The 16,666-nt window shown below is 51.1% G+C and overlaps 2 protein-coding genes across 7 annotated transcripts in view; both read left to right on the top strand.

Annotated features, from left to right (window-relative positions):
• The window catches only part of USP28 (ubiquitin specific peptidase 28), a 97,261-nt gene extending 91,122 nt beyond the window's left edge, over positions 1–6,139 (top strand). For all 6 annotated transcript variants that reach the window (XM_038753495.1, XM_038753498.1, XM_038753494.1 and 3 more), the window contains 6 exons: positions 885–1,063; positions 1,237–1,315; positions 2,392–2,471; positions 2,715–2,838; positions 3,642–3,837; positions 5,003–6,139. In XM_038753495.1, coding sequence (XP_038609423.1) covers positions 885–1,063; positions 1,237–1,315; positions 2,392–2,471; positions 2,715–2,838; positions 3,642–3,837; positions 5,003–5,178 — 834 coding nt within the window. In that variant the 3' untranslated portion in view covers positions 5,179–6,139. The remainder of the gene's footprint in view (positions 1–884; positions 1,064–1,236; positions 1,316–2,391; positions 2,472–2,714; positions 2,839–3,641; positions 3,838–5,002) is intronic.
• Positions 6,140–13,892: 7,753 nt separating this feature from the next.
• The window catches only part of ZW10 (zw10 kinetochore protein), a 30,077-nt gene continuing 27,303 nt past the window's right edge, over positions 13,893–16,666 (top strand). Inside the window, exon 1 of the mRNA XM_038754445.1 lies at positions 13,893–14,000. Within this exon, the coding sequence (XP_038610373.1) occupies positions 13,896–14,000 (105 nt within the window). The 5' untranslated portion in view covers positions 13,893–13,895. The remainder of the gene's footprint in view (positions 14,001–16,666) is intronic.

Genomic DNA, 16,666 nt, shown 5'->3' with positions numbered 1-16,666 from the left:
AGCAAGCGAGCGAGGAATCCCAGTGTCTTTCCCAGAGTGGGAGGCTTCACCCGTCTTCCCCGGCTCCCAGCTCTCTGCTGTCCTCCCGCTTCGGCCCCCACTAATCCAGCGGAAAGGCCGGACTGATCTTGTGCCGAAACCAGGGCATGGAAGCTGCTTTGTCGGGGTTGGAAGCCTGGCCCTTGCTAAGTGAATGGAGGCGCTTAACTGGCTGGTTCCCACCGGTTGGGGTGGTGGTGAGGGGTGAACGGACTCCCCATCGGTCAAGGCGGGGGTGATGGCTTGCCAGGAAATAGCCGGGACTGTCATAGCTCCGGGGCCGTAAGAGGGGACTTCTCAAATGGGGACCCTGCCCTCGAGAAGCCTTCGGCCGCCGGAGGTCCCGGAGCTGCCAGATCGAGGGGTTCGGTGGTTTGAGCCGGGTGGGGCCATGAAGTCTCGGGATGTCCTCTTGGGGCCAGTGCATGGCTCTGCTTCTCCAGCACCCCGCCCTACTCAAACAGCCCGAAGGTTTCTTAATCGCCCCCCCGGGGGGGACATTATGATCGGCTACCGCTGAAGCAGCTGTGGCTCAGTGGAAAGAGCCTGGGCTTTGGAGTCAGAGGTCATGGGTTCGAATCCCAGCTCTGCCACTTGTCAGCTGTGTGACTTCGGGCAAGTCACTTAACTTCTCTGGGCCTCAGTTACCTCATCTGGAAAATGGGGACTAAGACTGTGAGCCCCACGTGGGACAACCTGATAACCTCGTATCTACCCCAGCGCTTAGGACAGTGCTTTGCACATAGTAAGCGCTTAACAAATACCATCATTGTTATTATTATTATTATTACCGCTGATCCCGACAGTGGGCAGCCGGGCCCTGATGGCTCCCCTCTCTCGGGCAGGCATTTCACGAGGAATACTCCCGACTCTATCAGCTGGCCAAGGAGGCCCCCACCCCGCACAACGATCCCCGGCTCCAGCACGTTCTGGTCTACCTCTTCCAAAACGAGGCCCCCAAACGAGTGGTGGAGCGGACCCTCCTTGAGCAGTTTGCCGATAAAAATCTCAGCTACGACGAGCGGTGCGGGCCGGGCGGAGGAGGGTGGGAGGAGGAGGTGGTGGGTGTGGCATGGCGGGGAACGAAGCAGGGAAAGGACTCTCCCAGGGTGCCCGGCGTAGCTTCTCAGCTGGAGCACCCCCTCCTCAGGGGCCTCACTTCCTGTGTGCTCTCTCTTCTTCTTCCCCTACAAACAGGTCGATCAGCATTATGAAAGTGGCTCAGGCCAAGCTGAAAGAGATCGGCCCAGATGACATGAACATGGAGGAGTACAAGGTGCTTCCCTCTCAATGATAATAATAAGAATTGTATCTGTTAGGTGCTGGGGTAGATCCAAGATACGGGGCTCACGGTGTAAGTAGGAGGAAGAACAGATAGCAAATTCCCATTTTGTAGATGAAGGAACTGAGGCACAGAGATATAAAGTGACTCGCCCAAGGTCATACAGCAGACAAGGGGCAGAGCCGGGATTCGAGCCCAAGTCCTCTGACTCCTAGGCCCGTGCTCTTTCCACCAGCTATGCTGCCTCTTTACTAGGCCATGCTGCTCTTCCCTCTGCACGTCTCCAGAGCATGTCAGAGCATCCTGGGCCCTAGGGAGGATCAGGGTGTTAGAGCTCATTGGCCCGGACAGCAGAGAGTGCCCTTGTGCCAGGGTAGGCAGGTCAGTTTGTGCCATTTCCCCTGCCCTCAACACACCCCATGGTGGGCCAAGCCCCAGTTTCTCAGTGCCCGTGGCCCAATTTTCTGTTTAAATCCTTCTTCCCCCTCCCCTGGTGTGACCATCTGAGCTACCAGAGCTGCTTCCCAGCCCTGTGAGGGGGCAACCAGCCTGGCACAGGCCAACCGGTGTTGGTGAGGGTTGGTGTGCGAGCCCCAGCCCAGACATCATCTCGGCGGTTTCCTGGAAGTTGGCAGGAGTCCCCACTTGCCTCCCAATGAGTCATGCTGCTGGGCAGCTAGGGAAGGACCCAGGTAGCCTCTTCTTCTAAACAGCGCAGCTCTCAGCTCACTGCCCTGCCCCCAGCTGGCAGCCCGTCGACAACCCTGGTCACGCTGGCCTCCCGGGCCTTTGGCCGGAGCTGAACAGTTGCCTCTCACGTCTCCGAGGTCCCACTCGTCCCTCCCCTAAACTGGGGCTCTGGGCCTTCCCACTGGCTAGTGTCCCCTTGGCGCGACCCCCTTCCCGTCAGAGTAATGCAGAGAGTCCGAAACCCACCTGAGGGCATCCTTCCCACTTCTGGACCTCGATCGGCAGGTTCCTCGCTCTCTTGCTTTCGATCTTTGATTTTAGAAACCAGCCCTTTGTGGAGTTTGATGGTCATTGTGTCTGTTCCTTCCTCCCCTCCACAGAAATGGCATGAGGACTACAGTTTGTTCCGCAAGGTGTCTGTCTACCTCCTGACAGGTCTGGAGCTCTACCAGAACGGAAAGTAGGTTTGCTTCGAGTCTAGAACAAAACAGCCTCTCCCACCCTCCCCAAACCAACCCTGGCCCTACCCGCCCCCCCCGGCCCTGTCCCGGAAAGCTTGCGAGCCTGGGCTTTATTGGAGAAGTCTGGATCCAGATCTCATCTCTCCCTTCGGCCCTGGATGAGTTTCCCCGCCCCAGTCGGGCCCGGTGGGGCCGGAGCCAGAATGAGCTTCCTCTCAACGGGCATGACGTCCTCTTCACAGATGCCACGAGGCGCTGTCCTACCTGGTGTACGCCTACCAGAGCAACGCGTCCCTGCTGGTCAAGGGGCCCAGCCGAGGGGTGGAGCAGTCTCTCATCGCTCTCTATCGGCGGAAATGTCTCCTGGTTCGTAGCCCTGAAGCTGGTTGCAGTTATGGCTAAGTTATGCCACTCGGGGCCCCTGGTAGACCAAGGAAAGCAGATAGGGCATCTGCCCTGAGGCAACAGGAAAACAGCTCCAGATTTTCAAATCACTGGCCCCGTTCCCTGCGAGACACCCTTCTCTGAGTTCTGGCTCTCGCTAGCCTAGGTGTCCTGCCACGGGGCCCCTTGGGGCCGTTTCCTAGCAATCAGTCAGTCGTATTTATTGAGCGATTACTGTGTGCAAAGCACCGAACTAAGCGCTGGGGAGAGTACAAGATAACAGACCTGATAGACACGTTCCCTGCCCACAGTGAGCTTATGGTCTAGAGAGGGTGACTAGTACACAGAGATGTGGCGTCTCTCTTGTGCGGTGTTGATGCAGCTGAATCTGCCTCGGGGATCACTGGGACCCAGGAACTCTCCGGGGCCGTCGGGGAGGCCCAAGTCTGGATCCAGGCAGCTCCTTCATCTTTCCCTCCTCGGCTCCAGCTAGGGAAGCTCCTAGCAACATGGAAGTAAAAGAGTTAAACTCTCTACCTCCTCCCTTCTTGGCACCCGCCACTCTCCCTGATATTCCCTAGTGAGATTTTGGATGCTGGTAATGGGGTGCAGGGAGCCCCTGGAAAAACTGGCTGGGAGGGTTAGTTCATTCAATCTTAGAATTAGTAATTCAGAGTCCCGGGCCAGGTGAATGGTGGGGCTGCCTGGGAATGACTCTTCCCGGGCCCGGCCCAGAAGTCCGTGCCGGCCATTCTCACTCTATCCCGCTCTCCTCTGGCCTGCAGAAACTGAACAACATGGCAGCATCCCTTTTCGAAACGAACGAGGAGCTCCACGTGGCTGAGGGCATTAGTGTCATGAACGAGCTCATCATCCCCTGCATGCACCTCATCATAAACAACGACATCTCTACAGATGACCTGGCCGCCATCGAGGTCATGAGGAATCGCTGGTGTTCCTACCTTGGGCAGGACATCGCAGGTAAATTGTGGACCTGCTCCATCCCTCTCAGGAGCCTGAGGTCCAAGGAGCTCCTCTCCTCCCCCTCAAGAGCATGTTGGAAGTCTTGCGACTGGGTCACGTCATGACTCTGCCATTCGTGCTCTGGACGGCGGCAGGGGACAGCAAGAGCGAATAGGCAGGCAAGAATCAGCAAACCTGGCACCTTGATTTTCTGATTTCACCCTCACAGCCTGAGAAGCAGCATGGCCTAGTGGAAAGAGCATGGGCCTAGGAGTCAGAGGACCTGGGTCTGATTCTACCACTTGTCTGCTTTGTGACCTTAGGCAAGATGCTTAACTCCTCTGTGCTAGTTACCTCATCTGAAAATGGGGATGAAGACTGTGAGCACCATGTGGGACAGGGACTGTGTCCAATCTGCTTAGCTTGTTATCTATCCTAGGGCTTAATACAATGACATATAGTAAGCACTTAACAAATACCATTTAAAAAAATTCACCCCAGGTGGTCAGGAGAAGCAAGGGGCTGTTCTCCCCATTTTATAGATGGAGAAACTGAGACCCAAAGGTAAAGGGTCACCTAGCAAGCTGGAAGCCTCATGCTCTTTCCCCTAGACTCTGCTGCCTGACATACACCCTCCCCATCGGTTTCCATCCACTGAAAAGCTGGAGTTTTGGTTTGCCTCGATAGCGCCAGGTACAAACAAACTTTCCCTGAGGTTGGGAAAGTACTTGGGCCCAGGAGTCAGAAGGACTTGGGTTCTAGTCCTGGGGCGGGGGATTGGGGTATGTATGTTTGTGTAGCGTGTCCCACCACATCCCCTCTATCAACTGGCCAACCCCTTGGTGGGGTTGGCGGGAAGGGCAGGGCGGATGACAGAGAAAGAAAGTGTGTGTTTGTGTGTGGTGTGTCCCATCACATCCCTTCTTGCAACTGGCCGACCCCTGGTTAGGGGCGTGGCAGGGTAGCCGTGTGTGTGCGCATATGTGTGTAGTGTGTTGTACCACATCCCTTCTTTCAACTGGTCATCCTCTGATGGGGGGATGGTGGAGCAGTTGTGAGTAGTGTGTGTATGTGTGTCTCCAGCTGCTTTGAACTGCGATGGGCAATGAAAGCCCTCCCACTCTACCGCTGGCTGTCCCAGCCCTGGTGGCCATGTGTAACCACTCTCTCTCTCCCTTCCCAGAAAACCTGCAGCTGCGGCTGGGGGAGTTCCTCCCGAGGCTCCTCGACTCGTCTGCCGAGATGGTCGTCCTGAAAGAGCCTCCCACCATCCGGCCCAACTCTCCCTATGACCTCTGCAGCCGCTTCGCCGCCGTCATGGAGTCGATCCAGGGGGCCTCGGCTGTGACTGTGAAATAAACCAGCCGCCGACTCTCCAGCTCATCCCGCCAGCAGCCCCCTGGGTGGCGGGGTGGGATGGAAGGGTGCGAGGAGAGTAGGGAGGGGACACAGGCGGGCTGAAGCTCAGACCCCAACTGTGCTGTGGGTGTAGGGGAGGGTGGAAAGCAAGATTGCACTTTTGGATCCCAATTTGTAAGACCTACTGTACTGCCAAGGGCAGGGACCACTATCCCAGGGCAGCTGTCTGCTTCCGGAGGGAGGCCGGGGGCCCCGGGGGCCTGGGTTCATCTCTGCCTCTCGCCTGGCCCCGGCTGGCCCCCGCTGGCTGTTGGGGAGTCCTCTCCCCAAGGCCAAGGCAGGCCGGCACCAGCCGGGTGGGATCTGACCAATGCAGCCCCTACTGTGACCTGAGTGGCATGGGAGCCAGGGGCTCTGTACAGGCTAATGGGGGTGTGGTGTTGGGGGCACCAGGCTTCCTAGGGAAGGAGTCTCCATTCTGCCCTCTCCCCATTCTCCTTCCCTCCCTGGTCCGGAGAAGGCAGGAAGCCTCCCCCTCCGCTCCTGTGGAGTGGAAGAAACAGCAGCATTACAGCACCCCCAGGTGCCTGAGCCCAAGATTGCTGGGACTTCAGTGAGCCACCTGGTATCTTCTCGCCTAGGGAAGTACCTTACAATGTCCAGAGTCGGAGACTGCTCTGGACACCAGTGGACGTTCTCGCCCATTTTAAGTCAAGGATTTTGGAGGAAAGGGGCCCCAGAGACCTCTTTCAGGAGGCTCCAGAATCCCTCTTGGTTTTGAGTTTATGGCTAAGAGGCCGAGGGTGGGGGAAAGGAATCACTTGAGACAACGATGCAGGTTTTATAACTGTGCAATAAAAGCATTTGTTGTACTCACAACCTAGTGGAGAGAAGATGGACCTGGGAGTCAGAGGACCTGGGTTCTAAAATCCCGGCTCCACCCCTTGCCTACCGTGTGACCTTGGACAAGTCACTTCATTTCTCTGTGCCTCAGTTACCTCATCTGTAAAATGGGGATTAAATCTTCCTCCCTCCTACTTATACTGTGAGCCTCATGTGGGACAGGGCCTCTGTCCAACTTGATGATCTTTTTATCTACCCCAGAGCTTGGTATAGTGCCTGGCACATAGGAAGCGTTTAATAAGTACCATTAAAAATTAAAAAAAAGGGTATGTTTCTGAGCCTGGGGGACCCGATGGTTATACTGGGTGTAGGTGGGGCCAGAGACCAACCAAGGTAGAAATTACCCAATCCCTACTGGATTTCCCTCCGTGGCAGGAAATAGGTCCCCCACCTTCCCCTTCTGATGAGGGGGCCATGGTTCCCTGAAGGAAAGGTCAACCCTGGGGGACTGCAATAATGCCTTCCCTGCCTGCCTTTGACTAGGGGCTAGTTAACAGCAGGTAGCTTGTCCTTGAATGAAACCAGGCTAGTTTGCAATCGTGACCTCATCTTATTGAGATCTGCTCTCCTCGCTCCCCTCAGCATCAAAAAGGGGCTTGGGGTTGGGGTGACCCTGGAGTAATGGGGGCCAGCAGGAATCTGATCTGGTTTCAGTGAACTCCCTGCCTCGGGAGGCTACCTGCTGGTACTAGGTACTGGCACCTTTCCACCCAGGACAAGCCAACCTTGGATTGATCAAGCGATCTTCTGAACACTTAGTGTTGAGTGCCCTTCTACGTAATCTATGCATTTGGATCGGTGACCTTTAGGTAATTGATATTTTCCCCACCCACAGCCCTGGTGTACATATCGGTACTTCATATATTATGAATTATTTATGTTAACGTCTGTCTCCCCCTCTAGACTGTCAGCTCGTTACGGGCAGGGAATGTGTCTCCCAATTCTGTTGTAGTGGACTCTCCCAAGCGCTTAGTGCAGCGCTCTGCAAAAAGCACTCAGTAAATACCATTGATGGTAATGATACTGCAGAACACAGTATTAAGTGCCTGGGGAATTACAACCCAACAGAGATGATGGGTGTGATCCCTGCCCTCAAGGAGCTGACAGTGTGGTGGAGAAGCTTACTGCTGCAACTCCACAGACACATTCCTTGCCCACAATGAGCTTACAATCTAGAGGGGAAGATGGACATTAATAGAAAGGGAAGGACCCTGAGCTGACTAATGTATAGCCAGCAGGGAAAGCTCTGAGCCTGGTTTGCAACACGCTGTTCCCACCTCCCTGAGGGCCCCTGAGCAGTGCTTTGGCTCCTTCCCATGCTATCCCAGCTCATCTTGGAATGTCTGCCCAACCCCTCATTTCCCCCCTCTTCCTCTCCCTTATCTTCTCCTCACATCCCACTCCACCCTGAGTCATCTAAATCTCCTCAGAGAGGCAAATTAGAGGTTTAGCTCTCTAGGGTCCATAGTCAACCTGCATCCCATGACCAGGCTCCCTCCCTCAGTTTCCCCTGACACCGAGCTTTCCCTCATCTCCCCCCAGGGGAGGGGGAACCCCAGGATCCCGGAGAAGCAGGAATGTTTACATGCACAGACCCCTCTCCAACCCATTCATTTTCCTCCCTGCAAGCATGGCCAGAATCGGTGGGTTGGACCTTCTACCCTACTCCACCGGCTGGGCCTATTCCACAGAACTTCTGGTTGGTCACCCCTTCCCTTCCCCAGATGCCTGGACCAGGCTGCCCTCAGCACCCTTTCTTGAGGAAGTAGTCCTTGCCGCTGAGAGGCCAGCGGGAGAGGAGACTCAGCGGCTGCGAGATTGAAGACTAATTGTAAGTGCCTAAAGAGAGGGGATCAGATCTACCAGCTCTGTCAGTCAATCATATTTATTGAGCACTTGCTGTGTGCAGAGCACTGTGCTAAGCACTTAGGAGAGTACAATGTAGCAATAAGCAGACATTCCCTGCCCACAGTGAGCTTACAGTCTCATTCTCCATCATAATCAATGGTATTCATTGAGTGTTATCTGTAGGCAAAACACTGTACTAAACACTTGGGGAGTACAATGCAAATCTTGCTTATTCTCGCAAGCACACAGTACAATGTCCTGGGCACAGTAAATGCCCACAAAATACCATTGATGGATCAGTTGAATGAAAGACCTCTTCTCCCCCTCTGAGAATGAAATGTGTTCCCACTCGCTCTCTCTCACTCTCCACATACTCAAGCACTAGAGAGGTAATGAAGCCTAGTGGAGAGTGTAAGCCTGGGAGTTCAGAGAGGAATAGTAGAAAGGAGATGGGCCAATAACTGGAGGGTGGTGTATCTACCTCAGCACTTAGAACAGTGCTTGACACCTAGAAAGCTCTTAAGTACCGTAATTGTTACTACTATTACAGGAGGGGTTTTAGGGTAGGGGAAACATGGACATGTTTGAAATCAATGGGAATGAAGCCATTGGAGAGCAAATAGTTGAAGGGGGAGTCTTGGGAGATGCATGGGGGGAGCCTTTTGGGGAGGGAGAAGGGTGGAGGTTCTGGCCAATTTCCCAGAGTAGCAGCCTGTGGGAGACAGGGCTGAACCAGGAGGATTGGCAGCACCCAGCCCAAGTGATGCATGAATTAGGAGTCGTTGCTTTCTGAGTCCACAGCTTTGGCATGTTATGAGCAAGTCTGCGGCTGTTGGGGGAGGAGGTGTGTCTCAGTTTGGGCCCCATGGATCTCCCGGGGTATCCCCTCCCAACCTTGTTCCCACAGGGGAAACTGAGCTTGCTTTTCTGTCCACTCAATTTAGGACTGAGAAGCCCCCAGTCCCCAGCACAATTTTCCCCTCAGCTCCAGCCCCAACCCCAACCCAACCCCAACTCAATCCAGCCCCAGCTCTAAACCAGTCCCCAACTCAGTTCAGCCCCAGCCCCAAATCAGCCCAGCCCTGTGGGGTAGTAGAAGTAGCATGGCGCAGTGGAAAGAGCACAGGTCTGTGAATCAGAAGGTCATGGTTCTAATCCCATTCTATGTGTGACTATGTGTATGTAGATTGTGTGTGTGTGTGTGTGAGCGCTTTGTTGCTGCTCCTGGGCCTGGCCTTTCCCTGTGGAGTCAGATGGCAGGCTTGGCTGAGGTGATCTGGGGTTCATCAATCAATCAATGGTATTTACTGAGTGCTTACTATGCACAGAGCACCGTATCAAGCGCTTGGGAGAGCACACTGCAACAGAATTGTTTTGTTTTGTTGTCTGTCTCCCCCTTCTAGACTGTGAGCCCGTTGTTGGATAGGGACCATCTCTATATGTTGCCGACTTGTACTTCCCAAGCTGTTAGTACAGTGCTCTGCACACAGTAAGCGCTCAATAAATACGATTGAATGAATGAATGAATTAACAGATATGTTCCCTGCCCAAAATGAGTTTACAGTCTAGAGACGGGATAGAGCTGGCTGGACCCTACAGAAGAACCAGAAATGGCAGGACCTGGGGAGGCAGATAGGAATATCCTGTCCTCACACTCCAACTCTCCCCCTTTCTCAGCCCATCAAGGTCCCCTCCAGCATGGCTTAGTGGAAAGAGCACAGGCTTGGGAGTCAGAGGACATGGGCTCTAATCCCGGCTCTGCCACTTGTCTTTTATGTGACCTTGGGCAAGATGCTAAACTTCTCTGTGCCTCAGTTATGATGATGATGGTATTTGTTAAGTGCTTACTATATGCAAAGCACTGTTCTAAGCGCTGGGGGGATCCAAGGTGATCAGGTTGTCCCATGTGGGGCTCACAGTCTCAATCCCTATTTTACAGATGAGGTAACTGAGGCACAGAGAAGTGAAGTGACTTGCCCAAAGTCACACAGCTGACAAGTTGCAGAGCCGGGATTACAACCTATGACCTCTGATTCCCAAACCAGGGCTCTTTCCACTGAGCCACGCTGCTTCTCTATCTCATCTGTAAAATGGGGATTAAAATTGTGAGCCCCCTGAGGGGCAATCTGATTTCTTTTAATCTACTCAAGTGCTCGACACATAGTAAGAGCTTAACAAATACCATAATAATAATAATTATTATTATTATTATTATTAAGTCACCTGAGCTGCCCTGGAACAATGGGCCCCCATAGTAGTGACTAATCTAGGAAACTGGGGAAAGGGTGTTGGGTGACAGAGGGGTGGAAATGAAAGGGATTTAGGAGGGTGTGGAGGGGGTCGGTAGTTGGATTGAGCTTGCACATTAAAACGCATTTGGTGTGTTTGAGGAGGGATCGAGGAAAAGGCAAGGGACCAGTTGGGGATTTGCCCTCCTCAAAAATCTCCAGTGGTTGCCTATCAACCTTCGAATCAAGCAAAAGCTCCTCACTCTCAGCTTCAAAGCCCTCCATCACCTCGCCCTCTCCTACCTCACCTCCCTTTTCCAGCCCGGCCCGCACACTCTCCTCCTTTGCTGCTCACCTCCTCACTGGGCCTCGTTCTCGCCTGTCCCGCCATAGACCCCCAACCCACATCCTCCCCCTGGCCTGGAATGTCCTCCCTCTGCACATCTGCCAAGCTAACTCTCTTCCTCCCTTCAAAGCCCTACTGAGAGCTCACCTCCTCCAGGAGGCCTTACCAGACTGAGCCCCCTCCTTCCTCTCCCCCTCTTCCCCCTCCCCATCCCCTCCGCCTTACCTCCTTCCCCTCCCCACAGCACCTGTATATATATTTGTGCATATTTATTACTCAATTTTACTTGTACATATTTACTATTCTATTTATTTTATTTTGTTAATATGTTTTGTTTTGTTATCTGTCTCTCCCTTCTAGACTGTGAGCCCGCTGTTGGGTAGGGACCGTCTCTATATGTTGCCAACTTGTACTTTCCAAGCGCTTAGTACGGTGCTCTACACTCAAGATGCACTCAATTAATACGATTGAATGAATGAATGAATGAACTTGACTTCTCTGTGCCTCAGTTACCTCATCTGTAAAATGGGGATGAAGACTGTGAGCCCCATGTGGGACAACCTGATCACTCTGTGACCTCCCCAACGCTTAGAACAGTGCTTGGCACATAGTAAGCGCTTAATAAATGCAAGCAGCGTGGCTCAGTGGAAAGAGCTCGGGCTTTGGAGTCAGAGGTCATGGGTTCAAATCCCAGGTCCACCAATTGTCAGCTGTGTGACTTTGGGCAACTCACTTCACTTCTCTGGGCCTCAGTTACCTCATCTGTAAAATGGGGATTAAGACTGTGAGCCCCCCTTGGGACAACCTGATCACTTTGTAACCTCCCCAGTGCTTTGAACAGTGCTTTGCACATAGTAAGTGCTTCATAAATGCCATCATCATAGGGAAGCAGCGTGGTTCAGTGGAAAGAGCACGGGCTTTGGAGTCCGTGTCATGGGACTGGTCATGGGTTCAAATTCAGACTCCGCCACTTGTTAGCTGTGTGACTTTGGGCAAGTCACTTAACTTCTCTTCCCAAACTGAGCCCCCTCCTTCCTCTCCCCCTCCTCCCCCTCTCCATCCCCCCGCCTTACCTCCTTCCCTTCCCCACAGCACCTGTATATATGTTTGTGCATATTTATTACTCTATTTATTTATTTATTTATTTATTTATTTTACTTGTACATATGTATTCTATTTATTTTATTTTGTTAATATGTTTTGTTTTGTTCTCTGTCTCCCCCCTTCTAGACTGTGAGCCCACTGTTGGGTAGGGACCGTCTCTATGTGTTGCCAACTTATACTTCCCAAGCGCTTAGTACAGTGCTCTGCACACAGTAAATGCTCAATAAATACAATTGATTGAACGATTCTCTGTGCCTCAGTTACCTCATCTGTAAAATGGGGATTAAGACTGTGAGCCCCCCGTGGGACAACCTGATCACCTTGTAATCTCCCCAGCGATTAGAGCAGTGCTTTGCACATAGTCAGCGCTTAATAAATGCCATTATTATTATTATTATATAAAAAATAGAGAAGGTGGATCGAAGGAATGTCGAAGGAAGTTTGAATGTCTTTCATTCTCTGTCGGTAGCCGTCAACTGAAGCAGAAACGCCTTTTTATATGTATTTGAAAAATATCAAAGCAAAAATCTAATGGGCTTGAGAAACCGCACTAGCTGTGCTGCTGATTATATTATCCTTTGTTCCCCACGTTTTATTTTATTTTTCTGTGGGTGGGGTTTTTTTGGCATTTTGTTTTTCAACAAGGTTATTTCTTCCTGAAAGTTTTTTTGTAAGACATAACATGAAACGCCATGTGGCGTTTAATAGGGCAAACAGAAGTAATCAGGAAGCTCAAAATATGGGAAGCAGCATGGCTCGGTGGAAAGAGCATGGGCTTTGGAGTCAGAGGTCATGGGTTCAAATCCCAGCTCTGCCAATTGTCAGCTGTGTGACTTTGGGCAAGTCACTTCACTTCTCTGTGCCTTAGATACCTCGTCTGGAAAATGGGGATGAAGACTGTAAGCCCCACGTGGGACAACTTGATCACCTTGTAACCTCCCCAGCGCTTAGAACAGTGCTTTGCACATAGTAAGCGCTTAAGAGCCCGTGCTCTTTCCACTGAACCACGATGCTTCCCTATGATGATGGCATTTATTAAGCGCTTACTATGTGCCAAGCACTGTTCTAAGCGCTGGGGAGGTTACAAGGTGATCAGGTTGTCCCACGGGGGGCTCACAGTCTTCATCCCCATTTTACAGATGAAGTAACTGAGGCCCAGAGAAGTGAAGTGACTTGCCCAAAGTCACACAGAACTTATCTTACTTTATTTATTTATTTATTTATTTATTTATTTATTTATTTATTTATTTATCTTACTTGTACATATCTATTCTATTTATTTTATTTTGTTAGTATGTTTGGTTTTGTTCTCTGTCTCCCGCTTCTATCATCATCATCAATCGTATTTATTGAACGCTTACTGTGTGTAGAGCACTGTACTAAGCGCTTGGGAAGTACAAGTTGGCAACATATAGAGACAGTCCCTACCCAACAGTGGGCTCACAGTCTAAAAGGGGGAGACAGAGAACAAAACCAAACATACTAACAAAATAAAATAAATAGAATAGATATGCACAAGTAAAATAAATAAATAAATAGAGTAACAAATATGTACAAACACGCAACATATAGAGACGGTCCCTACCCAACAGTGGGCTCACAGTCTAAAAGGGGGAGACAGAGAACAAAACCAAACATACTAACAAAATAAAATAAATAGAATAGATAGATACAAGTAAAATAAATAAATAAATAAATAGAGTAACAAATATGTACAAACATGCAACATATAGAGGCAGTCCCTACCCAACAGTGGGCTCACAGTCTAAAAGGGGGAGACAGAGAACAAAACCAAACATACTAACAAAATAAAATCTATAGAATAGATATGTACAAGTAAAATAAATAAATAAATAAATAGAGTAACAAATATGTACAAACATATATACATATGTACAGGTGCTGTGGGGAAGGGAAGGAGGTAAGATAGGGGGGATGGAGAGGGGGACGAGGGGGAGTGTGAGCCCGCTGTTGGGTAGGGACTGTCTCTATGGGTTGCCGACTTGTACTTCCCAAACGCTTAGTACAGTGCTCTGCACACAGTAAGCGCTCAATAAATACGATTGATTGATTGATTAATAAATGCCATTATTATGAAGACAGTCCAAACGCATTCGTATGGAGTTTGTCCCGTGTCGTGCTCCGTAGAGGCTGGGCGCGCGGAGGCTGCCGGGAGGTGTAGTCCGGAGCGGGCTCTAAACGGGTTGGGTCGGGGAGGGCCTGGACTCGGTTTCCCAGCGGGCAATACGGGAGGGCGGCCGGGCCTGGCGGCGAAGGCTCGAGCGACCATGGCCTCCTTCGTGACCGAAGTGTTGGCCCACTCGGGGCGGCTGGAGAAGGAGGACTTGGGCACCCGGATCGGACGCCTGGCCCGGAGGGTCGAGGAGGTCAAGGTGGGCCGAAGGGCACTCGGGTTGGTCCTCATTCATATTTACTGAGTGCTTACTGTGTGCAGAGCACTGTACTAAGCGCTTGGGAAGTCCAAGTTGGCAACACATAGAGACGGTCCCTACCCAACAGCGGGCTCACGGTGTAGAAGGGGGAGACAGACAACAAAACGAAACATAGTAACAAAGTAAAGTAAATAGAATAAATATGTACAAGTAAAATAAATAAATAGAGAAATAAAAATGTACAAACGTATATACAGGTGCTGTGGGGAGGGGAAGGAGGTAAGGCGGGGGGGATGGGGAGGGGGAGAGGAAGGAGGGGGCTCAGTCTGGGAAGGCCTCCTAGAGGAGGTGAGCTCTCAATGCACATCAATCAATCAATCGTATTTACTGAGCGCTTACTGTGTGCAGAGCACTGTACTAAGCGCTTGGGAAGTACAAGTTGGCAACATATAGAGACAGTCCCTACCCAACAGTAGGGACATCGTTAACAAAATGAATAGAGTGGTAAATATGTAGAAGTAAAATAAATAGAGTAATAAATCTGTACAGCATATATAGGTGCTGTGGGGAGGGGAAGGAGGTAGGGACGGGGGGATGGGGGGGTGAGGAAATAGGGGGCTCAGTGTGGGAAGGCCTCCTGGGGGAGGTCAGCTCCCAGTAGGGCTTTGAAGGGAGGAAGAGAGCTAGTTTGGCGAATAATAATAATGATGGCACTTGTTAAGCGCTTACTATGTGCAAAGCACTGTTCTAAGCGCTGAGGAGGTTACAAGGTGACCAGGTTGTCCCATGGAGGGCTCACAGTTATAATCCCCATTTTCCAGAAGAGGGAACTGAGGCCTGGAGAAGTTAAGTGACTGGCCCAAAGTCACACAGCTGACAGTTGGCAGAGCCAGGATTTGAACCCATGACTTCGGACTCCAAAGCCCAGGCTCTTGCCACTGAGCCACGCTGCTTCTCAGACTTCTCAGACTGCTTCGGATGTGCGGAGGGAGGGCATTCCAGGCCAGGGGGAGGACGTGGGCCGGGGGTCGACGGCGGGACAGGCGAGAATGAGGACACCGATAAGGGCCCAAGTGTAATTGAGGCATTCGCTAACCATGTGCCTGCCATGTGCCCCACGCTGTACTAGGCTCTGGGGTGGTTCCAAGCAGATCGGGTTGGACGCGGTTCTAGAGGAGCAGCGTGGCTCAGTGGAAAGAGCCCGGGCTTTGGAGTCAGAGGTCATGGGTTCAAATGCTGACCCCGCCACTTGTCAGCTGGGTGACTTTGGGCAAGTCACTTCACTTCTCTGGGCCTCAGTGACCTCATCTGGAAAATGGGGATTAAGACTGTGAGCCCCCTGTGGGACAACCTGATCACCTTGTAACCACCCCAGCGTTTAGAAGAGTGCTTTGCACATAGTAAGTGTGGAGAAGCAGCGTGGCTCAGTTGAAGAGCGCAGGCTTGGCCGTCAGAGGTCATGGATTCGAATTCTGGTTCTGCCACTTGTCAGCTGTGTGACCCTGGGCAAGCCACTTAACTAATCTGTGCCTCAGTGACCTCATCTGTAAAATGGGGATTAAGACTGTGAGCCCCCCATGGGACAACCTGATCACCTTGTATTCCCCCCAGTGCTTAGTGCTTCGCACATAGTAAGCGCTTAACAAATTCCATCATCATCATCAATAAATGTCATTATTATTATTATTGTCCCACGTGGGGCTCACAGTCTCAATCCTCATTTTGCAGATAATAATAATAATGATGATATTTGTTAAGCGCTTACCATGTGTAAAGCACTGTTCTAAGCGCTGGGGAGGTTACAAGGTAATTTTAGTAGGGGAGATGGGGAGAGTGGGAGGTCTGTTGGGTTTATGAAGAGGGAGGGAGTTTCAGGCCAGAAGGAGGAAGAGAGCAAGGGGTTGGTGATGAGAGAAGTGAGATTGAGATATAGTTAGGAGGCTGGCATTAGATGAACGAAGGGGACAGGCTGGGTTGTAGTAAGAGAAGAGTGAGGTTAAACAGGATGCGGGGAGAGCTGATGAGTACCTTAAATCCAATTCAGTCGTATGTATCAAGTGCTTACTGTGTGCAGAGCACTACTAAGCACTCGGGAAAGTACAACAATAAAGAGTGACAATCCCTGCCCACAACGAGCTCACAATCTAGAGGGGGTAAGGAGTTTTCTGTTTGAGATGGGTGGGTAACCATTGAAGATTTTTGAGGAATGGAATGAGAAGACATACACAGAACGGTTTTTTTTTTGGTGGGGGTGGGGGTTGGCATTTGGTTTTTTGTTTGTTTTTCAAGAAACGTGATCTGGGCAGAAAAGTAAAGTATGGACTGGAGTGGGGAGAGACTGGAGGCAGGGAAATTGGCAAGGAGGCTGAAGAAGTAGTCAAGAAGGGATATAATAGATGTTTGGATCAACGTGGAAGTATTTTGGATGGAGAGGAAAGGTTGGTTTCTAGACCTATCGTGAAGGTAGAACCGGCAGGATTTGGTGGAATATTGAATATGTGGGTTGAATGAGAAAGATTAGTCTTTTTTTATGGTATTAGTTAAGTGCTTACTATGTGTCAAACAGTGTTCTAAGCACTGGGGCAAATACAAAGGAATTATGTTGGACACAGTCCCTGTCCTGCATGGGGCTCACAGTTCAAGTAGGAGGGAGAACAGTTATGGAA

This window comes from Tachyglossus aculeatus, chromosome 11 (genome assembly GCF_015852505.1).
Source record: "Tachyglossus aculeatus isolate mTacAcu1 chromosome 11, mTacAcu1.pri, whole genome shotgun sequence".
NCBI classification, from domain to species: Eukaryota; Metazoa; Chordata; class Mammalia; order Monotremata; family Tachyglossidae; genus Tachyglossus; species Tachyglossus aculeatus.
This window is presented reverse-complemented; position numbering and strand designations above follow the sequence as displayed.